The following is a 21,058-nucleotide window of genomic DNA, read 5'->3' as shown; positions in this document are numbered from 1 at the left end:
TGTGCTAGAAAATTCAGAAACCATATGCCAAACAGTAGCACAGAATGGGTGGTCACCTTAAAAGCCATCAAAATTAATTTAAACCCAGAGCTGACAGAGAAAAATCATCTTTAACATGAGCAAAAATAAAAATTCAGGTTTCTAGAAGTAAGCATTATAAAGATCATAAGAAGGGTTTGATCTATTTCTACTCTATAATGTTCTACCCCACCATTGTCGAGAGCAAGATCTTATTCACTAGGAGGCATTTATCTATAGCAGCCACAATGGCTCTTGGGCACTTGAAATGTGGCTAATCTGAAAGGAGATGTACTATCAATGTAACATCTGCAATGAATTCTGAAATCTGAAAAAAATTAACTTTTCATACTGATTACATGTTAAGAATAACATACATATATTGCATTAAACAAACTATCTTTATGATTTTATTGGTTTTTTTTTTTAATGTGGCTACTAGAAAATTTTAAATTAAATATATGGCTCACTATATTGCTGCTGGAGAGCACCACTCCAAGTTAAGGAAATGTAACGTTTTGGCTTTCAGGAGCAGTCAGTTTTATAGATAAATACTACATACTATCATTAGCAAAATCTAGGTAGAATATGCATGAGTATTTGCTTGCGAATCTGGGCTCTTAGCAGAGAGCAGCTTGGGGAGAAGTCCCTAAGGAGCCTAGTGAGAAGCTTCACTGGCTGTCAGGAGTTAGCCAGGACGGAACATCCACAGATGGTCTGGGTGTGGGAAGAAGACAGGCCGTGGACACAGCGTGAAGCCAACCAGCATGGCCAGGTGAGGAGGAGAAGAAAGGGAGAGAGCAGATGGCAACACTTATACCATGAGTGTGTTTAGCTGGCTCGCAGAGAGTCTCCCTTGGGAGATGGAGATCTGAAACAAAAGGATTCTGTGACTGGTTGAGGGTGATCAGGTGGAGAAGGCGATGGCACCCCACACCAGTACTCTTGCTTGGAAAATCTCATGGACGGAGGAGCCTGGTAGGCTGCAGTCCATGGGGTGGTTGAGGGTCGGACACAACTGAGCGACTCCACTTTCACTTTTCACTTTCATGCATTGGAGAAGGACATGGCAACCCACTCCAGTGTTCTTGCCTGGAGAATCCCAGGGACGGGGGAGCCTGGTGGGCTGCTGTCTATGGGGTCGCGCAGAGTCGGACACGACGGCAGTGACTTAGCAGCAGTAGAGGGTGATCAGGAGAGAGGAGACAGGGTGCTACTGCTACCATAGTCTAATAGGCTGGTGGGGGCTCTTCCTAACAGAGACCGAAGAGGCAGGAGCCGGCTCAGTAACATACCCTTCTTTTCAGAATTGGAAGGGAGCTGTAAGAGAACAAAATTCTCAACAGCCAGAGAATCCTCTGGAAGTCCAGCTCTGTAAGATGACTAATCAGTGAGATAATGGAGGTAAAAGATAAATTAAAAAAAAAAAAAAAGAGAGAGAGAAATCTAAAGATTCTGACCATAAGTCCTAGGTTTTGCTTTCTTCTAACTGTTCTTTCCAGGAAATTTAGCACTACCCTGAAGTTAGACTTACGAGGTTGCCAGAAAAGGACCTCAACCTACGTTCCTCTTGAGCCACTATTGCTCTGGACAGCTTGGCTGAAGTCCTGCAGTTATGTAAGAACTCTAGAATATAGGTCAAGATCTGCTTTATAAAAAGCTGAACTGTTACTGGAGGGAGATTTTGTGTCTCTGAAGGGAAATTTCACCTATCTCCGTGTTTGTTTGTTTGTCTTTAAATCAAACTAGCCTTTCTTCAGGAGCTGACCTTAGTATCAAAGTATTAATCTTGAAGAGAAAAATCTGCCCCACCTTCTTTGTCTAGTGAAGTTGCTCAGGCATCTGACTCTTTGCAACCCCATGGACTGTAGCCTGCCAGGTTCCTCCATCCATGGGGTTTTCCAGGTAAGAATACTGAAGTGGGTTGCCATTTCCTTCTTCAGGAGATCTTCCCGACCCAGGGATTGAACCCAGGTCTCCCACATAGTAGGCAGACGGTGCTTTACCATCTGAGCCACCAGGGAAGTCCAGTCCTTGTCTAAAATGAACTGACCTCAATTATACTATTTTCTCATGAGCTTCAATTATCACTTCAAAACATACAAAGTAATTAAATGATAATTAGAAGAATTAAAAAGGATGTGATTAAATACACACACACACACACACACACACACACACCTGGAAAGAACCCAATTTAAGCTTTAGATTAAATGTGCAACGAACAGCTCCTGTTAAGTGAGAGCAATGTTCACGGCAGGTTACCAGCTGGCTCCAGGAGGACCACTTCTGTTCTGGGGAGCCTGCAGCAGAGCTTATGGACACATACTGGCCCCACCATACAAAAGGAATCTCTCTTGTTACAGGTAACTGACTATTGCTGCCTGCATGCTAAAGTTGCTTCAGTTGTGTCCGACTCTGTGTGGCTCTATGAACTGTAGCCTGCCAGGCTCCTCTGTTCATGGGATTCCCCAGGCAGGAACACTGGAGTGGGTTGCCGTGCCCTCCTCCAGGTGATCTTCCCAACCCAGGGATCGAACATCTCTTACATCTAACCTGCCCTGGCAGGTGGGTTCTATACCACTACCACCACCACTGTTACGCAATCTAACTGCCACTTCTGTGGCAATCAAATGTGAATGTGAACTGTGAATTTTTGAGGAGAGTACAATAGTTCTCAGCAAACTTGAAATTCACAAAACCAATAATCCAGCGATTCTATATGTGGACATCTGTGCTAGAAAACTGTATGTATGTTTGTATAAGGATAGTCATTAATGTATTATTTTTGATGTACATTTATGTCTGAGATACACTGACCAGAAGAGAAACAAGTTGCAATAATAATGTTTCCATCAATTATATATATATAAAAACACTTTGTGGCCACATACAAACATTATCTACTCATTGAAAATGTTCTGGAAGACACTAAATTATTAACAGTGATTATTCCTGGGAATAAATTTGAAGTCAGTTTTTAATTTATTCATATTATTTGTGTAACCACAAAACAAAACACTAAAACTGACCAAGTAACATGCTTCAGATAACCTGACTTTCTTTTCTCCTTTTTCTATGATCAAAGACTATAGATAAATCCCCACGACTAAGCCAAATAGTGTAGATTACTCCTGTAAACAGGGAGCTAATGAATCTGTTCACTTCCTTTTGCGGCTCCAATATGGGTCTAGGGAACCCAGTATCACACAAAGCTGCCTGTAGCTCTGATCGGAAGACATCCTCGACCCCCACAGCATTCAAACTCTGCCTTCCTCTCCCTCTTCATTCCGATGCTGTGTATGTATAAAGCAGCAAATCCAAGCAGAACCGGAACACAACAGAGCACTTTTCTACAACAAGACCCCAAACGCACACACAGCTGCAACTGCAGCTGAAGTTCACACAGAGCTTCTCTCCCAACTTCATTTGCATAGGACAGGGAGGAGGGGTGGGAAACAGTAAAATAAAGTGGCGGCCTCAAAAATCCATCTACACTGCCAAGGGTAGTGGCAGAGGCTTGAAGACTCTGACTAGTTGGCCTCAGAACTGAAGTAAACAAACACACCTTCCTTTGAAAGGTTTGATATCAATGAACAGAAATCCACTTAAGAAATAAGCGGGTATAATCATTCCTTTGTACACCTCTGGAAAAACAAGACAACTCAACTGCATCTTTCTGCTTCCACACCTGCTTCTGGAGGTGGAAATCCCAAAGCAGAGCTGACATCATTTTTGTGACCGGTCACCTGTAAAGTCCTTGTAAAGTGCCTGCTGCCTGAAGCCCTGTGTCTTTTCAAGTAAACTCGCTAAGTATAGCTTTCTTAATCTCAGATAAAACTATCCATAATGTCACAGTGCCTGTCTACCATTAGATTCAATTACATGACAGGCAGTACAAAGATGAAAGGGGGCTACCCCAGTGGCTCTGAGGTATGAAGAAACCGCCTGCAATGCAGTTGCCGCAGGAGATCTGGGTTTGATCCCTGGGCTGGGAAGATACCCTGGAGAAGGGCATGGCCACCCACTCCAGTATTCTTGCCTGGAGAACCCCATGGACAGAGGAGCCTGGTGGACTGCAGTCCCGCGTCCAACTCTAGGGTCACAGAGCCGGACACAACTGAAGTGACTTAGCGCACACACACGCACAGAGATGAACTACTGTCAATACAAGTACACAGGAAACTATTCTTCTGCGGCAGTATAAAATTAACTATTTTTGCTAATTTTTCCTTAATTTGTCATAAGAGACTTCTGTGATTAGAGCACCATTGTCCCTGACTTCATGCTGTTCCCTCCTCCTAACTCCCCCCACCGCCTACTCCTTAGTTTCAAACATGTCAGTCACGCTCCAGCCTCAAGAGTCTCTGATACTGGCTGTTTCTAGGCCTTAAAGACATTCACCCAATTGTCAGTTTGCCAAGGCCTACTCAGATGACATCAGTTGATACGCAAACCCTTCCCTTGCCTCTCCCAGTCTCACCTACCCATCCTGAAACATAATGGTATGTATACACACACAGTAATACACATGCGTACAAATACACAGCACACGGCATCTAGCACCCTTCATTAATACTTCAGGTCTAAGTAAGGCAAACAGTTTCATTCACCAGTGTATCCACAGTACATAACATGCCTAGAACAAAGTAGGTGTTCAATAAACACTTGCTAAATGAACAAATGAACTTAATCCACTGTCTATGCCATGAATACTGCCAGATCTAGGCAGTAGATCTAAGTAGTCTAAGGAGAGTCTTGGTCTCCTTAGCAATCACACCTTCCTCTTCACAGTTTTGCATTTGGGCCATTTTTTTTTTTTTTAAATAACCAGCTCAGATCAGTCCTTCCTCTACCAGAAAGATCTCCTTGACAATCGGAGGCAATCCTGAAACTGTCCCATCTTTTAGCTCATGGATGACCTTTCAAGTTGGCAACTATTTAACCACATTTTAACTACCTTGAAAGTCGAGCTCACAATTCTTTCAAACTTAACTACTGACATCATTAAAACTTAAAATGTACCTTTAACTGCAGCATCTCTCCCCATATTCCTTCCCTTCCTGTAAGGTAATATATGTGGCTGTGTGGTGTACTATATTGCTCTAGCAACAGTCTTCCTGTAAGGTTTTTTAGGTACTTTATGGGAATGTGTCAGGTACCTCCAGGGCCAAAGTCTGTACTTAATGGAGTGGGATGCAGGCTCTCTGGCCAAGGCGTGTAGAGCTCGGGTGAAATAAAAATAGGTAGTTAGGGAATATATAGAGTTTGTCTGGGAACTGACAAGACGAAAACTACTGACCCCAGTTAAGGTGAGGACGCTGAGCTGGCCCTGGGTTAGAAACTCAGAGAGTCTGCCCAACTGTGCAGCCTTCCATGCCAAACGGATGACCTGACTTTCTCAAATGGCAGAATTTCTAAATCTCATAGAAATAAACAAGGTATGTTTGCCTGAGAAAGCCATGACTGAAACAACTATGATCAGACAATCTGTGCTGCCAACATGAATTTTTACTTTATAGTCTCCGCTGAATTCCCTTGGCCTCATTTATCTCATGCGGTATCTTTGTGTCAATCTCTCTCTACTCTCTCACTTCCTGAAGGTTTCTCACAGTTTCTTACAATGTCCCTTTTTCAGAAGGTACACGATTTCTATACCTAGCCAAATGAGAGCATCAAGTGCAGAGGCTATAAAAGAAATCAAGACACAGATCCTCACGGGCCTCCACGTATTTCCTCCCCTTTAATTCGAGTAAGAATGCTGTAGGTAGGGCCCAGGCCCTCCAGCTCTCTCCAACCTGCAACACAGCCCATGTCTGTCACCTGTCCCCTTGAGTGACCTGTGCCATCGGTTTGGCATGGAGCGCTGCAAAGTTGGGCAGACTCTGAGTTTCTAACCCAGGGCCAGCTCAGCATCCTCACCTAAACTGGGGTCAGTAGTTTTCATCTTGTCAGTTCCCAGACAAACTGTATATTCCCTAACTACCTTCCTCCTGTACCAGTATTTTATGAACGGGCTGTAACAAAACTACTGAGCTCTAATTATAGCTGTATTCATAATATCTACACTAGATACTGAGTTGTTAACAGCCTTACTCTTAATTTCTCAGTAAGACTCAAAAGAACATCTGATTTTTAAGTTATTAGAAGAAATTTCATACCTGATTCTGAAAGTCTAAAAAAAGATTTTTGAAACCTATTGCTACATAAACAAAACCAAATGTTTAATTCAAAAAAGTATGTCCTGAAGCTACTGATCTGTAGGCAGAGATGAGCAGGATCAGACTGACAGCGCACTGAGAGCCGGGGCCAGAGCACTAGGCCGTGGGTTGTAACATGCTGCTCCCAGCTCAGATGACCGCTCTTCTCAATTTCAACTTTCAAGAGTCGTAACAGGGGCTTGTTAAAACCCTGCATATCTCAGTCTTCGGGTGAAAAAGAGGTTAAGAATGGCTCATTTCCTTACAAGTTATGAAGTAATAGATTAAAACATAGAGCTGAACTAACATGTTTGAGACCCAGCTCTGTCATTTATGAACTGTGTGATCTGTTCAAATTCTAGAACCTTTGTCTATGAGAAGAGTTAACCAGAAATAGCCTCACGTTCTCACCTAGCATCCCTGCTGGATTCTAAAATGTTCATAAAGTAAGCAAAAGCTTATAAATATTAACAATTTAATCTATAATTCTTGATAACTGATTTTCATAAAGGGGGCATATAAATATTTATTGAACTCTTACTCTGTGTTCTAGGCAGTGTGCTAAGCACATGCCATAGTTCTCTCATTTAATCTTCACAACAGGCCTGGGAGGACAGGAAATCATCAGCAGGAAATAGCCAAGGCTTTGCTCGCCCACAGGATAACAGGAGAAAAAGAGAGCATGTCTTACTGTGCATGGAATGAATGGGAGCCATTTTGCAGTTTGGAGGACGTTCTGGCTGTTATGACAGCGAGCCTCCAAGCGGGCCCCTATGACCCTGCTTCCTGACAGTGAGCCTCCAAGCGGGCCCCTATGACCCTGCTTCCTAACACTGAGGCCTTGCCCACTGAGCCCTGCCAATCTATGGCACCCCCAGGCCAGAATCAAGGCTGGGCTGTGGGGCTGAGAGAATACAGCAGAAGCACAGGGCTGTGACTGACAAATTGAGATTATAAAAGATACTGTGGCTTCCAGTTTGGCTGCTCTTTCCAGTCACTGGCTCTAAGAAGGGAAGCCACTTCACGAGGAACACTATGGAGAAGCCCATGCAGTAAGGGACCAGAGTCTCCTGCCCACAGCCATGTGAACAAGCTTGGAGGTGTGTCCACCAGCCCCAGCTGAGCCTTACGAAGAGGGCAGCATAATCAGAGACCCTGAGCCTGATGCACTCAGAAAAGCTGCTTGCGGATTCCTAACCCCTAAGAAGTGTGTGAGGCACTGTTTTCAGTCACTGCTTTGGGGTAATTTTTTACACAGCAGTAACTAATACAGATAGGTTACTGACATTCAGTGCCTAGGGGTAGGGACTGTCTTACACAATAAACTTTCCTGCCCCAAATGTTGATTTACAAAAGACAGGCTGATCACCAAAGGATCTGAGAAGAGCAACCTTGTGTGGTGAAAAAGATTCAGCAGAATGTTTACCCACGTTTTTGGTTGTACTTTTTTATTCAGACTATTCTGTAAAATGTTTTATGAGCTCAATTAGAATTTTAAAAGATTCAAATAAGAAAAACAGAGCAGTTAATTAGAGATAAATAACTATTAAAACTCCAGAGCACAAGGAAAATTTGGAAGGGCTAAGAACCATCACACACTACCCCCAGATGTCTGAGAATCCGTGGGGAGAACCAAGGAGGGACTGAGGGCTCTGCCATTCCAGGGGACACAGTCTTCCACTAGGGTGTTTAAGAGTGATGCATCCACAGGCTCACCCTCTGAAGATAGTGTTTTTATTTTTAAAGCTGAGAAAAGAGCCCCATGACAGCTTCTTAGGGTAAGATAAACACAACCACTCATTCTTCAAAGTTCCAGCTCCCCTCTTGGAGGTTTTCTCGAGCATCCTCTCCGCATCTTCCAGGTATGTTCCCACAGGAACTGAACCCACAGTACTGTCACCTGGTCTCTGTCTTCCCTGTTAAACTAAAGTCAAGTCCCCAAAGTTAAAACTTTCTTTTCCACTTTCCCAGCTTCTGACACTGATGCGTTCATTCGACAGACACTTACACAAGCACCCTTGATGTGCCAGTGGTATGTGAACGGAGACACTCAAGGAAGAGTATACACTCTGGTAAGGGAGTCGCATGCATGAACTAGCATTTACAATACAGCTAGTGCTCTGTTAGGCTGCCACAGCAGCAGAGACGGAGGACATGTCAACCACAGGTGCAGGAGGTTGCCAAGGAGCAGGAAAAACACCTTGCTGGTGGAAAAGCAGGTGCACACAGGTGGAAGAGAACACAGCCATGAAGGAAGCCTGCATCTGGCGTGCGGCGGCATGGCTGGTGCTCAGAGACGCAGAGGGGACAGGGTGGCCAGCAGCTCCTAGGACAGGAGAGGGCAGGGGATGTGAGAGATACCAACAGGGCTACGGGACTGGGGATAAGAGAGCACAGGGTGTGGGCAGGGTAGTTACCAAAGCAGCTTATTCCTCATGGGGCCAGAATGTAAGAGGCAGAACAAGTCTTAGGACAAAATGAAAATGGGCTACTATGATAGTTACTGAGCTGCTGCTGCTAAGTTGCCTCAGTCATGTCCGACTCTGTGCGACCCCATAGACGGCAGCCCACCAGGCTCCCCTGTCCCTGGGATTCTCCAGGCAAGAACGCTGGAGTGGGTTGCCATTTCCTTCTCCAATGCGTGAAAGTGAAGTCGCTCAGTCATGTCCGAGCCTAGTCAACATGAATCTGCCAGAGTACTTGCCTGCACTGACCAAAAAGAAAGAGTTAAACAGAGGCAAATGGATCCTTAAGATTAAAACTATTCTGGAATGGTTTAAGGTTGTCTCATTTACTCTCTCCTGGGTTGTTGAAATGGCTGCAGAGCAGACACAGGTTGACGTTGAACCTTTGGTCTCATTTGTGAAAACTTGTGCAGTTCCTTTTTTCTGTGCTACACTACACACAAATCACCAAATTGCAAATTATCCCATTGTGATCCTTGGTGTAATGAACAGTTTATTTGGGGCTTTTTCTTTCTGGGAAGTGGGAGGGAAAGGAGCAAGGTATTATCTTGCTCTTCATTTGTATTTTGGTCCCAAAATGTAAATACAATTTTCTATGTTACTTTTTTGTGGTAACTACCAAGATGAATATTTTAATTAGATAAGTTATATGAAAAGAAAGGAAAATTCCATGTCTAAATAAAAACAACAACAACAATACAATATCCAAAAAAAAAAAACAAAACAAAACTATTCTGGAATGGTTTAAGGTTGTCTCATTTACAGAATCAGCATATGGCATGGTCACAAAGAAGTCAAAACATCCTGAAAAATTCCTAACTACTAAATCCTCAAACTTAGCCATTATTTAGAAAAGACATCAATTCCTTTCCTGATCAACTCATCGAAAAAAACTTCTCCAGAGAACTTGATCTCTGTTTCTCAAAAAAAAAAAAAAAAAAGTTCCTTCAGATAACCAAATGTTCCCTTGCTTCTATGCTTCTTATTTCTTGTGGCTTCTCTTCTTATTCTTGGACTTTGCTTAATTCTCTTGGTCCCGTTTGGGGCATATCAGAAATGTACACCCCCACAAAATGCTGCTTCTAACTACTCCTCTAGACCTGGCTCTCCATAGAAGAGAGGGAACATAACACATAGGTAATACAGTAAGTATAAGATCCGACTACTGAAGAAGGGAGAATCTGATACTGTCAAGTATCTGCAAAGCCAAGAAGTTTAAGAAGCTGAGGTTTAGATAATTATTTTCAGACTTCCTTTAATTTACCATCACTGACTGATAATCCTTTTGAAAGAGCAAAGCAAATACAGAAAAAGTTAAATGATAGCGATGGAGACCAACAAATTAGGTTACCATATTTTCTTTTGTTTGTGTTTTATGAAAAGTGATCCAAGTTAACTGTCAAAAAGCCACTATAAAATTCCCATTACTTACAGCTTCTTTCTCTCTGTCCATGATAGTTTCTAGTTCTTCAAAATGTCTAAGTTTAATCTCCAGTTTCTTCATTTGTGTCTCAACCAGAAGAGCTACCAGAGACTTGATCTTTCTCTCTTCCACGGCAGCCAGGTGCTAAGGGCAAGAAATCATTTGAAGTATTCCGGTAAACATTTGCTTAGAAAACAGTAAGACAATGCTGAAATTGCTACTGAAAGTAGGAATTATATAATTGAGAATGGTGCCCTAGATGCCCTCTTTGTAAGTTTCTAGCATTTATTTCAATTTAACAACTATCCATGCCTCAATTTCTAGTACTTAACAGATATAAATCAACCCTTTTTAAGGATTAAAAGGCAACTTCTACCATGAAAATCTACTCTCTTCAAAGAGCCCACCAGGAAAGGGAGAATGAATCAGGGCCTTGATGGGCAAAGAGAAGGACACAATGGCCCGCAGGGCACTTCCCCATCTGCCACCGAGCCTGCCTCCAACCCTCACTCTGTAACTCTGCCCTTCCCTTCCCAGGAACTGTCCAGGGGGCAGGCAAGCAGTGGTCTCCCTCAGCGCCCAACACGCAGATGCACAGCCCCTAGTGAGGGTCTACTGGGAACAGGGAGGAAAGGAGGTGAACAATACTTCACCCCTAGTTTGAAGATAAACAGGAAGACATTCTGGAAGAATGTATCACTCACTCCCTGCAACAGGACTAATGGGTCCTATTCTCATTTTCTGTTAACTCAGCAGCACCCAGAGGAAAATGCCACATCAGTCAGAGAAGATGAGGATCCGCCAGAGAGGACGAGGATCCCATACCTGGCCAATGTCCCGACTATGTGCAAAGGATCAGTCCCACCTTCTCCAGATACCATCCAAGAGGTTACAGCAAACACACCCCCAACACTATTTTCCACTATTTTATCAGCTGAATTTGTGTGCTTATCTTGCTTCTACACAAGGTTTTGAGAATTAACACAGGGTGGCTGTCTTACTGATCTGTATTTCTTATAAAATCTAGAAGGAGTGAACATGCACAAGGAGTTGAATATAGTTTTGGGGACCTAAAGAGAACACTGATTAAATAAGAGCCTTGTATTTCATTCTTTTATAGTTGATAAAGAAAAACAGTTTTATACTTGTGGAGACTTACCTGCAAGAAGATTCAGAAGTGTAGGTGAAAGATTTTATGAAAGAATCTGTAGCTATTAATGGTCATGTTTCCCTCCTTAAACTATATTAAGCTGCATCAACAATACCAAAAGTTAAAATGAAGATTACACGATTCTAAGTCTGCTATCATCAACAGTGCTGTAACTCTGTACTTCTGATAAAAAATTCACTGTGCAAGGAGGTGTAAAAGAAGTGGCTTTCTTTCTCATTTGTGTCTCTCCCTTCTCAAGAGCTTACTGTTACCGGTTTCTAGTTTTGTTTTGCTTTTTGAAATGAGAATGGGAACCCTAGAACTCTGCTGGCTTTGGCAGAAAATGTTCTACTTTTTTGAGAGTAATACAGGAACTTAGGGAAAATGAAAGTGAAAGTCGCTCAGTTGTGTCCAACTCTTTGCGACCCATGGACTATGGTCCATAGAATTCTCCAGGCCAGAATACTGGAGTGGGTAGCCTTTCCCTTCTGCATGGGATCTTCCCAACCCAGGGATCGAACCCAGGTCTCCTGCAGTGCAGGCAGATTCTTTACCAGCTAAGCTGCAAGGGAAGCCGGGGAACTTAGGGATATCCCCACACATTAGCAAATAAACACAGCAAAATACTTCCTCTCAAAACTGAAGATCACAAGTTATTAAACATAAAGGGATTATTACCATGTAAGCAAATAAACATTAAAAAAAAGATTTCACAACAATGAACTTTGGAGATTTAAGAACAAAAGACTGAAAATTCTAAAAAATTTCAGACAGACCAAAAAGAAAAAAAGGTTACAAACAAAAATTCAGACTATGTTAGACTTCTCAAAAGGAAAACTAGATTTTTGAAAACAAAGATAAAAATGCCTTCCAAATTTTGATAGGTAATAAACTTCAGTCTAGAATTTCAAGTACAACTTAATTAGGTACAAAATAAAGACAAATTTCCAAAATCAAGGACTCATAATCCTATACATGCTATTCAAGAATGTATTCTGGTTAACTTCATGTAAAATGAGAAAAAGATACAATTTTCCTATCTCGAGAGAGAATTTCAGGCATAATAAGGGAGCAAGTTATGAAGTATTTCTGAGGGATAAGAAAAAAAATCTTCCTGATGTCCTAAAACTAACACCCAGTTCCCATGAAGACAAATCTCCTTTTTAAAGTAGGTGGGTATGGCATGGCAGTAGAAAAGAAACCTGAAGTAAATGTCTACTGCTGCTACTGCTAAGTCGTTTCAGTCATGGCCGACTCTTAGCGACCCCATGGACTGCAGCCCACCAGGCTCCTCCGTCCATGGGATTCTCCAGGCAAGAGTACTGGAGTGGGATGCCATTGCCTTCTCCAAAGTAAATGTCTATGTGGGCTTAAAAAAAAGAAGTGATTTCTGCTATCTTATGAGAACTGAATCCTACTGCTACTGATAGGACATACTCTATTTTCTGGATTTTCTAAGTTTATCCAGCAGTAGTTCTGAATGGTTTCTTCCAGCTAAACCCAGATGGAAGGCATGCACGGCCTAGGCCAACAGTGCTTTCTCACACCCAAACACCACTCTTCAGGTGAGTTAGTCCACAGCTTGTCAGTAGGTGGGATGAAAAAGCCTATCTCTCCACCCAAAAGCCCCTCATCTGGCAAGGACGAGGAAAGCCAGAAAGCATAACCACTCTGTATGTTTCGGAGCTAGTTCCAGAACCTCTAATTACCACTCCATGTCAGAGTGTGGCAAACTATTAAAATGTATCAAGGAAAACTCTTAATAACAAAGCTGTTTATAGACTCAGAAGAACAAAAACAAGAATAACAGAAAGCTTGGATAGGCTAGATAAGTTGTACTAATTACAGTAATTTAAGCAAATTCCTTACTCCTTAATTACAACGTAGCACAAAAATGGTTATGTGTGCTGTGAAAGTAGCATGGAACAATTCATGAACCAAGTCATGTAGTGTGAACATCTGTAACACTTTCACAAGTTAGTGGAAGACACAGGTATTCCAAGAATGAAGGCCCAAGTTCCAAGTCTATTAGAAATAAAGAGTGAATGATTGATGAGGGAGTGGAAATTCAGTGACCTGGACAGAAAATGTTCTTTGGACACTCTTCTAAATATTGTACGGACTATCCAAGGGCCACGGTAATTGACCCGTAAGAGCAGTTCCTCTGTAATGAAGGAATCAAACAACAGTGGCAAGGTGGTCAGTGGTACAAACGTTTGTGTCCAAAGCACAAAAAGACCTTTGAGGCTTTTTATGGTCATCTACCACTTTAATTCCTTCTTTGGTAACTTACAATGAAGCACACATAGTAGTACAGAGAGGAGAAATAATGGGAAGAGACAGTGAGACTTCAGGACAGACGGGAGAGAAATGACTCTTAAGAACTGAGAAGGGTCCTGATCAGGGAAGATCCCCAAACTCCCTAAGGCGTTCGAGCCTGAAGAGACAGAGAGGTTATTTAAGAAAGTACCATGCTTGTATCAGTATTTTTAAAGGTTTTTCTGCATATGATTCCTTCCATAAGAAGTAACTTGTTAGGAGGCATGCAGCATCTACTTCTGAAGGGAAGCAGCCACTGGAAGGGATACGAAGAGGCTAATGCTAAGCAGGTAAGGTTCTATATACAGCTTGGCACAGGTGCTGTTTATGAGCCTATAGTGGGTTCAGCCTGTGAAAAAATGTACTAGTTGTAGACACATGTATCTACTTATTTGTGTCTAAGTTATACTTCAACGCAAAGGTGACCTGAGTGAAGACTGGGTGGACAGCTGTGTCTTTCAATTCAAAGGCATAAAGGAGGGAAGCCCTCCTGGCTTGGCTCCTTTTTAGAGAAAACATGCCCAATTGATGACAACATGAACAGAAATAACTTGGACAGCTTAGAAACAATGAGATAGCCAGGAATCCAACCTCGCAGGAGACAGACTCAAAAACTGCTTCCAATGAAGGAAGAAAAAACCAAACAAATATGAAACAACAAAGTATTCACTAAAACAAGAGTACCTCTCACAAATTCCTAGACATCGGGGGTGGCAGACAAGACAGAATACCTAAAATTATACTTAAGAACCATGAAGATCAGGACACATCTTTAGAAGAGACTGCCTAGTATGAATATGCAAGACCTCAATCTATTGTGGAGTAACATTCAGCTGGGGTATATGACTGAACAATTCTGTGACCGGTGAGCAACCCTCCCCAACACTGTCTGCACCTATATTAAATGGGCAGGCACTCCAAACAGTGCTCTTATGGTTTGAACTGGGTCATCAATGGATCTGTGTGGCATATTATAAAGTCATGCCACACAGATTAAACACTTGAAGAAACAGTTTACAACAGCTAAATAGTCTGGGGTAATTAAACACCATGAAAAACATCTTTACCAATGGATCAAGAACAGGTCCAGATAAAATAATTTGCCATGTCCTACTAACCACTGCTTAAAATGTGGTGACCTATAATGGAAGGAGACTACTTTTGAAGGTAAAATAGAAAAGGGGTGAATAGATTTTTTAAACTTGACATATTCATGCCTGGAATGCTTTAAAGTGCTAACTTAACACAAAGCAGGGAAAATAACATTCTCTTTTCTTCTAAAATATGCTGGAAAGTCAATACCATGTTATAAATAGAGAAAACCACCCCCAGAAAAGCTGGCAAATTCAAGAAGAAAAAGAGCTATTTTAGGTTCCTTCTTGTTCCTTCCAGTCTGTAAAAGCAGGGTGAAGTATTTATACAAGGAAACAGATTTTTGCCTTAAAAATTACAAATATTTCAATCTGGTAGAAATTATTGGAACTACAGTCCAAGACAAGTTCTGCAGGCACATTCGAGTCTTTAAATTCTGCCTTCAATCACTGCAGTCTTCAGAAGACTGAATGAGTGACACAGTGAATGACTCGAAAGCAGCCACCATTTAGGCCCAGGTCTGCTATTTCCACCATCCTCCTGCCCATGGAATTCTTAACCTAGAAATGTCATTCAAACAAACAGTCATCTATGAGGTGCAAGGCTCTCTATACTAAATATTCCCAGTAACGTCAAAACAATACAGCCATTCATGGATTAAGAGAGCACTAGGAAAAGAGCTGTCGGGCAAACCTTGGCTTTCGTTGCAGCTGAGGCAAGAGCAGCTGCTGCGGCTGTGGCTACGTTTCCTTCAGAAATTTCATGTTCTACTTTCTTCTTCCCAACATCACTTTCTCTTTCTTTACAAGAATCAGTGAGTTCCTTGTTCTCTTCAGCCTCCTTTTCTTCTGGGGGGGAAAAAATCAGGAAGCTTTATTACCAGTGTGCCCAGTCTGAATAAGCCATCTTACTTCTCACCTCTGCCACATGATGAACTAGGACTGATATTACAAAGACATCCCAGTGCCTTTCCCTTCTTAAGGTTTCTGTTGATCCACTCCGTGCATGTTAGTAGGCTTCTACTTGAGATGGATTTTCTAAATAGGACACTCTGTCTTCTCTGAGCTCTCTATGTAGTTTCCCTTGGATATAAAGGAAAATTCAGGGGAGCTAAGTCCTAAGACCAAAATGTTTGTTCATCAGTCAATGAGATGCTCTGGGAAATCCTAGGGTCTGGAGCAAATCAGAAGCCGAGAACAGGCACCTCTGGAAGCCTTTCAAGTCAGGCAGGATGGGACACGCCAGCAACGAACTGGAAAGAAAATATACTGAAGTACTGACTTCAGTCACAGCCAAACAACTTGCTTGTCTCTGTATCGCTGAAAACAGTGTAGTCACCATCATGGTGATGGTGCCTCAGTGCAAAATAAAACTCAAATTCATATTTACTGTTAAGAAACATGTAGCACAACGAAGGACTATTTCTACACAATTTAACTGCTCACATTTCTCCACTCCTTTTAGTGTTTTACATAATAAAGTCCAAAGAGTTTCCTCAAATTACCTGATTTGGTATCCTCGCTAACTTCACTATCCTGTTCCTTTTCACTGTTTTTTTCATTTTCTCCATCTTGTGCTTTATCACCTTCATCCGTTTCATTTTCCCCCTTGTTTTCTGCCTGAAAGGGGTACAAAAGAAAAAACAGAGACTTGACTTGAGAAAAAGAAAATAAAAGGTCCTTTTACAAGTGATGTTATCTTAGAATAACTAAAGTTTCCACTATTTTTGGCAACAGGTGGACTAGGTTCAGAAAAGTCTTGCCGAGAATAGCTGGAAAAAAGTCAATAAATTCTGAAAAATACCTCTCACTATCCACAACTCCTGAATGCTCATGAGACTTCATGTTTCTTAAGTACAGTCCCACCCACTCTGCCATAATGCTGGGGACACAGTGTCCAGAAGAGTGTCAGTGTGACTTATTTACTGGTTAAACAAACAAACAAACACACGGTTAGTCGTCTGGATGCTCAGTTGCTTAGTCATGTGTGACTCTTTGCGACCCCGTGGACTGCATGCAGCTCGCCAGGCTCCTCTGTTCTTGGGGACTCTCCAGGCAAGAATACTAGAGTGGGTAGCCTTTCCCTTCTCTAGGGGATCTTCCCAACCCAGGGATCGAACGCAGGTCTCCTGCACTGCAGGCGGACTTTTTACCACCTGAGCCACCAAGGAAAGTACTAAAAGTATTTAAAAAGCACAGTACAAGAAGGTCCTACTGTACAGCAGAGAATCATATTCAGTATGCTATAATAAACCATACTGGAAAATAATATTAAAAATGTATATATATGTATAATAATCATTTTGCTGTACAGCAGAAATTAACACAATACTGTAAATCAACTATACTTCAATATATAAAATGAATAAAAATACATAAAATGTACAGTATCAACCAAGAAGCAAAATGAAATGCTGCCAAAATTAAAAGTTGACAAAGCTCTTCAACACAGGCATTTACAATGGCTCTTAGAAGAGACACAACAGAACAAACAGTGATCATTTTCTGGAGACTGAAAGCTTCAACCGCTCTATGGTCAGGAGCTGGCATCATTTATCAATTTTGAAATCCTTGGACAAATTATATAACATCATCTATAAAATGAAGAGACTATCATTGACTTGAGGCTGTTTTAGCAACTTGATAAATTCATAAATGTAAAGTATAAAGCACAGAATTTGAGACGCTGTAAGAACAATCATTAATTTTACTATGATTCCCTTCCTCTCCTTATCTATATACAATGATAAAGCACAAAATGTAATTAAGACCTTAAATCCTTGCTTCATTTAAACAGTGACTGACTGATTATTCTGTATCCTGATCTTGAAGAGGCTTGACAATTCTGTTCTGCTTGGCTTACCTCACATTTACAGCCTTCATGAGACAGGGGTCAGGACACAAACATGCTGGGCACCTGGATGCCTTCTGCACACTGGTTGCAGTGTCTCTCCCTCCACTGCCACTTGGAATATCTGATTCCCCATTCTTCATTTCAAGCGTTATAATTTTATGTGCTCTTTAAAACATACTTCAAATGTCACCTTCTTGTTAAGTTTTCCAAATTTTTTTCTGCTGACAGCTAAGACTCCCAGAAAATTCCTCAATACTCTCTAATTCTCTTCCAGCGTAAGTACAGAACCCAAACCCTACAAAATTCAATAGTTTTAAGTTTTAAATAGTCTCTTGTATTCACATTCCCCAACTCTGTCTGAAAGAATTATAGAAGCAGAAGCTGGAAGAGCGGATAGATAAATCCTCACTAAAGTGAAAGTCACTCAGTCGTGTCCAACTCTTTGTGATCTCACGGACTATACAGTCCATGGAATTCTCCAGGCTAGAATACTGGAGTGGGTAGCCGTTCTCTTCTCCAGGGGATCATCTCAACCCAGGGATCGAACCCAGGTCTCTCGCATTGCAGGTGGATTCTTTACCAGCTGACCCACCACGGAAGCCCACCGGGAACCTGAAGAGTGGATAAATCCTCACTAAATAAAACAGATGAAAAATGTCCTGTATTATGTCTTATGAGAACTGCACCTTAAACCAGGAAAGTGAAAATGGCTGACAGAATCACTTATAGTCCCAAGAGGGACTCAAAAGATTAAAATAAACCCAAACTGCTTTGTGTGAAAGACTGTGCTCTCTATGGCTTTTCTGTCACGGGAGAATTCAAACAGACTGACATTTTACCTTTTCAGGCTGCTGAGCATCAGTATCTGTTTCCATTTTTTCCTCTTCAGCTCCTTCTACAAACAAAGGAATAAGAACAAATAGTACAATGTGGGGAAAAAGTAAAAACTATTATAAAATTCTGAGAGTATCTGAAATACAGCTATACACAGTATAATGGACAGATCTCACAACCAAAGGTTGACATAAAACCACACATACTTTATGATTCTAGTAATTTAAAATTCAAAAGCAGGTGCAAGTAATCTGTGGTGTTAGAAATCAGGACAGTGGTTCGGCAGGAAAAGGGTTCAAGGGTGGCTTGGGGTTTCTTGATCTTGGGGCTGCTTACATGAGTGTGTTTAATGCGTGAAAATGAACTGAACTGCCCACTGTGGGTCTCCATTTTTCTGTACACATAAAAATTAAAAGTTCAAAAACACTTTTTAAGTTAAAGTTGTCTTTGTTACCACAATGCAATGAAATCAGAAGCTTAAAATACACACTTCTCTGTGTTTGGAAATGTAATTTTGAGATTCAGTAAAAATACCACTTATGGGAAAAGGTAAAATATGCCTTTTATTCTTAGATTAGAAAAGAAATAATGGTCAAAGTCTATAAGCTGTACATTCTTTATAGAAAAGAAAGAAAAACAGAATAGAGGAGGTAGGCAGAAAATAACAAGGGCAAAAAAAATTAAAGATATAACAAACAAACAAAAATACAACAGTTTATAAAATAGAATCAAGGTATCTCTTCTATGACAGATCAAGAAAAGAGAGGGAAGGCAGAAATTAATATTAAAAATGGAAGAAAGGCCAGAACTATTGATAAAAAAGCAAAGGTCAAAAAAGAAGTGGTAGCAACCTAACTGAAGAGGTGAAAATATTTACAAATAATATTGACTGATGAAGGGTTAATATTCAAAATATATAAACAGCTCATACAATTAAATATTTTAAAAAACACAAATAATTCAATGAGAAAATGAGCACTAAACTTGCATAAACACTTTTCCAAAGAAAACAGACAGACAGCCAACAGACACAAGAAAAGAGGCTCAAAGTTGCATATCTTCAGAGAAATGAGAGTAAAAATCCTAATGAGGTATCATCTCACATGTGTCAAAATGGCTCTCATCAAAAAGATTACAACTAACACACGCTGGCGAGGATGTGGAGAAGAGAGAATCCTAGTACATAGTCAGTGGGGATGTAAATCAGTGCAGTAGGGAGGTTCCTCAAAAACAACAACAAAAACCCACTATATGATCTAGCAATTCCACTCCTGAGTAAATATTTAAGGAAGTGAAAACACTAATTCGAAAAGACACTAGCACTCCAATGTTTGGAGCAACCTTATTTAGAGTGGCCAAGATATGGATACAATCTAAGTATCCAACAAAAGATGAATGGACAAAGAAGATGTGGAACACACACACACACACACAAATATTTCTTAGCCATAAAAAGAACAAAATTTCACACTGTGCAACAACATGGATGGACCTGGAGGGCATTACATTTAGTGAAATAAACCAGGCAGAGAAAGACAAATATTCTGTTATCACTTTTATATGAGAAATATAAAAAATAAAACAGAAACAGACTCACAGAATAAATTAGTGGTTACCAGTGAGGAGAGGGAAGGAAAGAGTGTCAAGATGGGGAAGGGGGTTAAGAGCACAAACTACTATATATATAAAATAAATAAGCAACAAGCAGCACTATTTACAATAGCTAGAACATGGAAGTAACCCAGATGTCCAACAACAGATGAATGGATTAGGAAGCTCTGGTGCATATATACAGTGGAATACTACTCAGCCATAAAAAGGAACACATTTGAGTCACCTAGTTCTAGTAAGGTGGATGAACCTAGACCCTTTTATACAGAATGAAGTAAGTCAGAAAAAGAATATAACTATTGTATACTGACACATATATATGGGATCTATAAAGATGGTACTGACAAATTTATTTGCAGGGCAGCAATGGAGAAACAGACACAGAGAACAGACCTATGGAAACGGTGGAAGGGGAGAAGGCAGAGGGTGAGATGGACGGACAGAGTAATAAAGAAATTTGTAACACTGTATGTAAAATAGACAGCCAACGGCAATTTGCTGTATGACTCAGGGAACTCAAACAGGGGCTCTGTGACAATCTAGAAGGCTGCAATGGGGAAAGAGATGGAACAGAGGTTGGGAAGGAGAGGACATGGCTGTACCTATGACTGAGTCTTGTTGATGTATGACAGAAAACCAGAAAATTCTGTAAAGCAAATATCATTCAATTTTAAAAATTAAGTGGCAAAAAAGAGAATATATTATATAGCAGAGAACATAGCCAATATTTTATAATAACTGTAAAGTATTATAAGCTATAAAAATACTGAATCATTATGCTATCCACCTGAAACTAATATTGCAAATTGACTATACTTAAAAAAAAAAAAAGTGACAAACTACTCTAAAAAAGTTTATGCCAAATAAAACAGAAAAACTAGATCAAATTAACAAATTATGAGGAAACTGATTTTCCTAAACAGATCTGGGAAGAAGAAGAAGTATAATAACTGAAAAAGCTTAAAAACTTAAGACAAAAACACCAGAGGTCCAGATGTTTTTACTAGGGAATTCTACCAAATATTTAGGGGAAAAAAATGATTCTAATCTTCATAAATTTTTCCAGAGAATATGGAAGACAGAATACCTCCTA

General features: G+C 40.8%; 1 protein-coding gene across 2 annotated transcripts in view; it reads right to left on the bottom strand.

Moving 5' to 3' along the window:
• SMARCC1 (SWI/SNF related, matrix associated, actin dependent regulator of chromatin subfamily c member 1) overlaps positions 1-21,058 on the bottom strand; it is a 123,730-nt gene that overhangs the window by 20,679 nt on the left and 81,993 nt on the right. For both annotated transcript variants that reach the window (XM_027957707.3, XM_042236316.2), the window contains 4 exons: positions 18,360-18,415; positions 16,172-16,286; positions 15,361-15,515; positions 10,116-10,250 (listed from right to left, as the gene is read on the bottom strand). In XM_027957707.3, the coding sequence (XP_027813508.1) occupies positions 10,116-10,250; positions 15,361-15,515; positions 16,172-16,286; positions 18,360-18,415 (461 nt within the window). The remainder of the gene's footprint in view (positions 1-10,115; positions 10,251-15,360; positions 15,516-16,171; positions 16,287-18,359; positions 18,416-21,058) is intronic.

This window comes from Ovis aries, chromosome 19, assembly GCF_016772045.2.
Source record: "Ovis aries strain OAR_USU_Benz2616 breed Rambouillet chromosome 19, ARS-UI_Ramb_v3.0, whole genome shotgun sequence".
Classification (NCBI taxonomy): Eukaryota; Metazoa; Chordata; class Mammalia; order Artiodactyla; family Bovidae; genus Ovis; species Ovis aries.
This window is presented reverse-complemented; position numbering and strand designations above follow the sequence as displayed.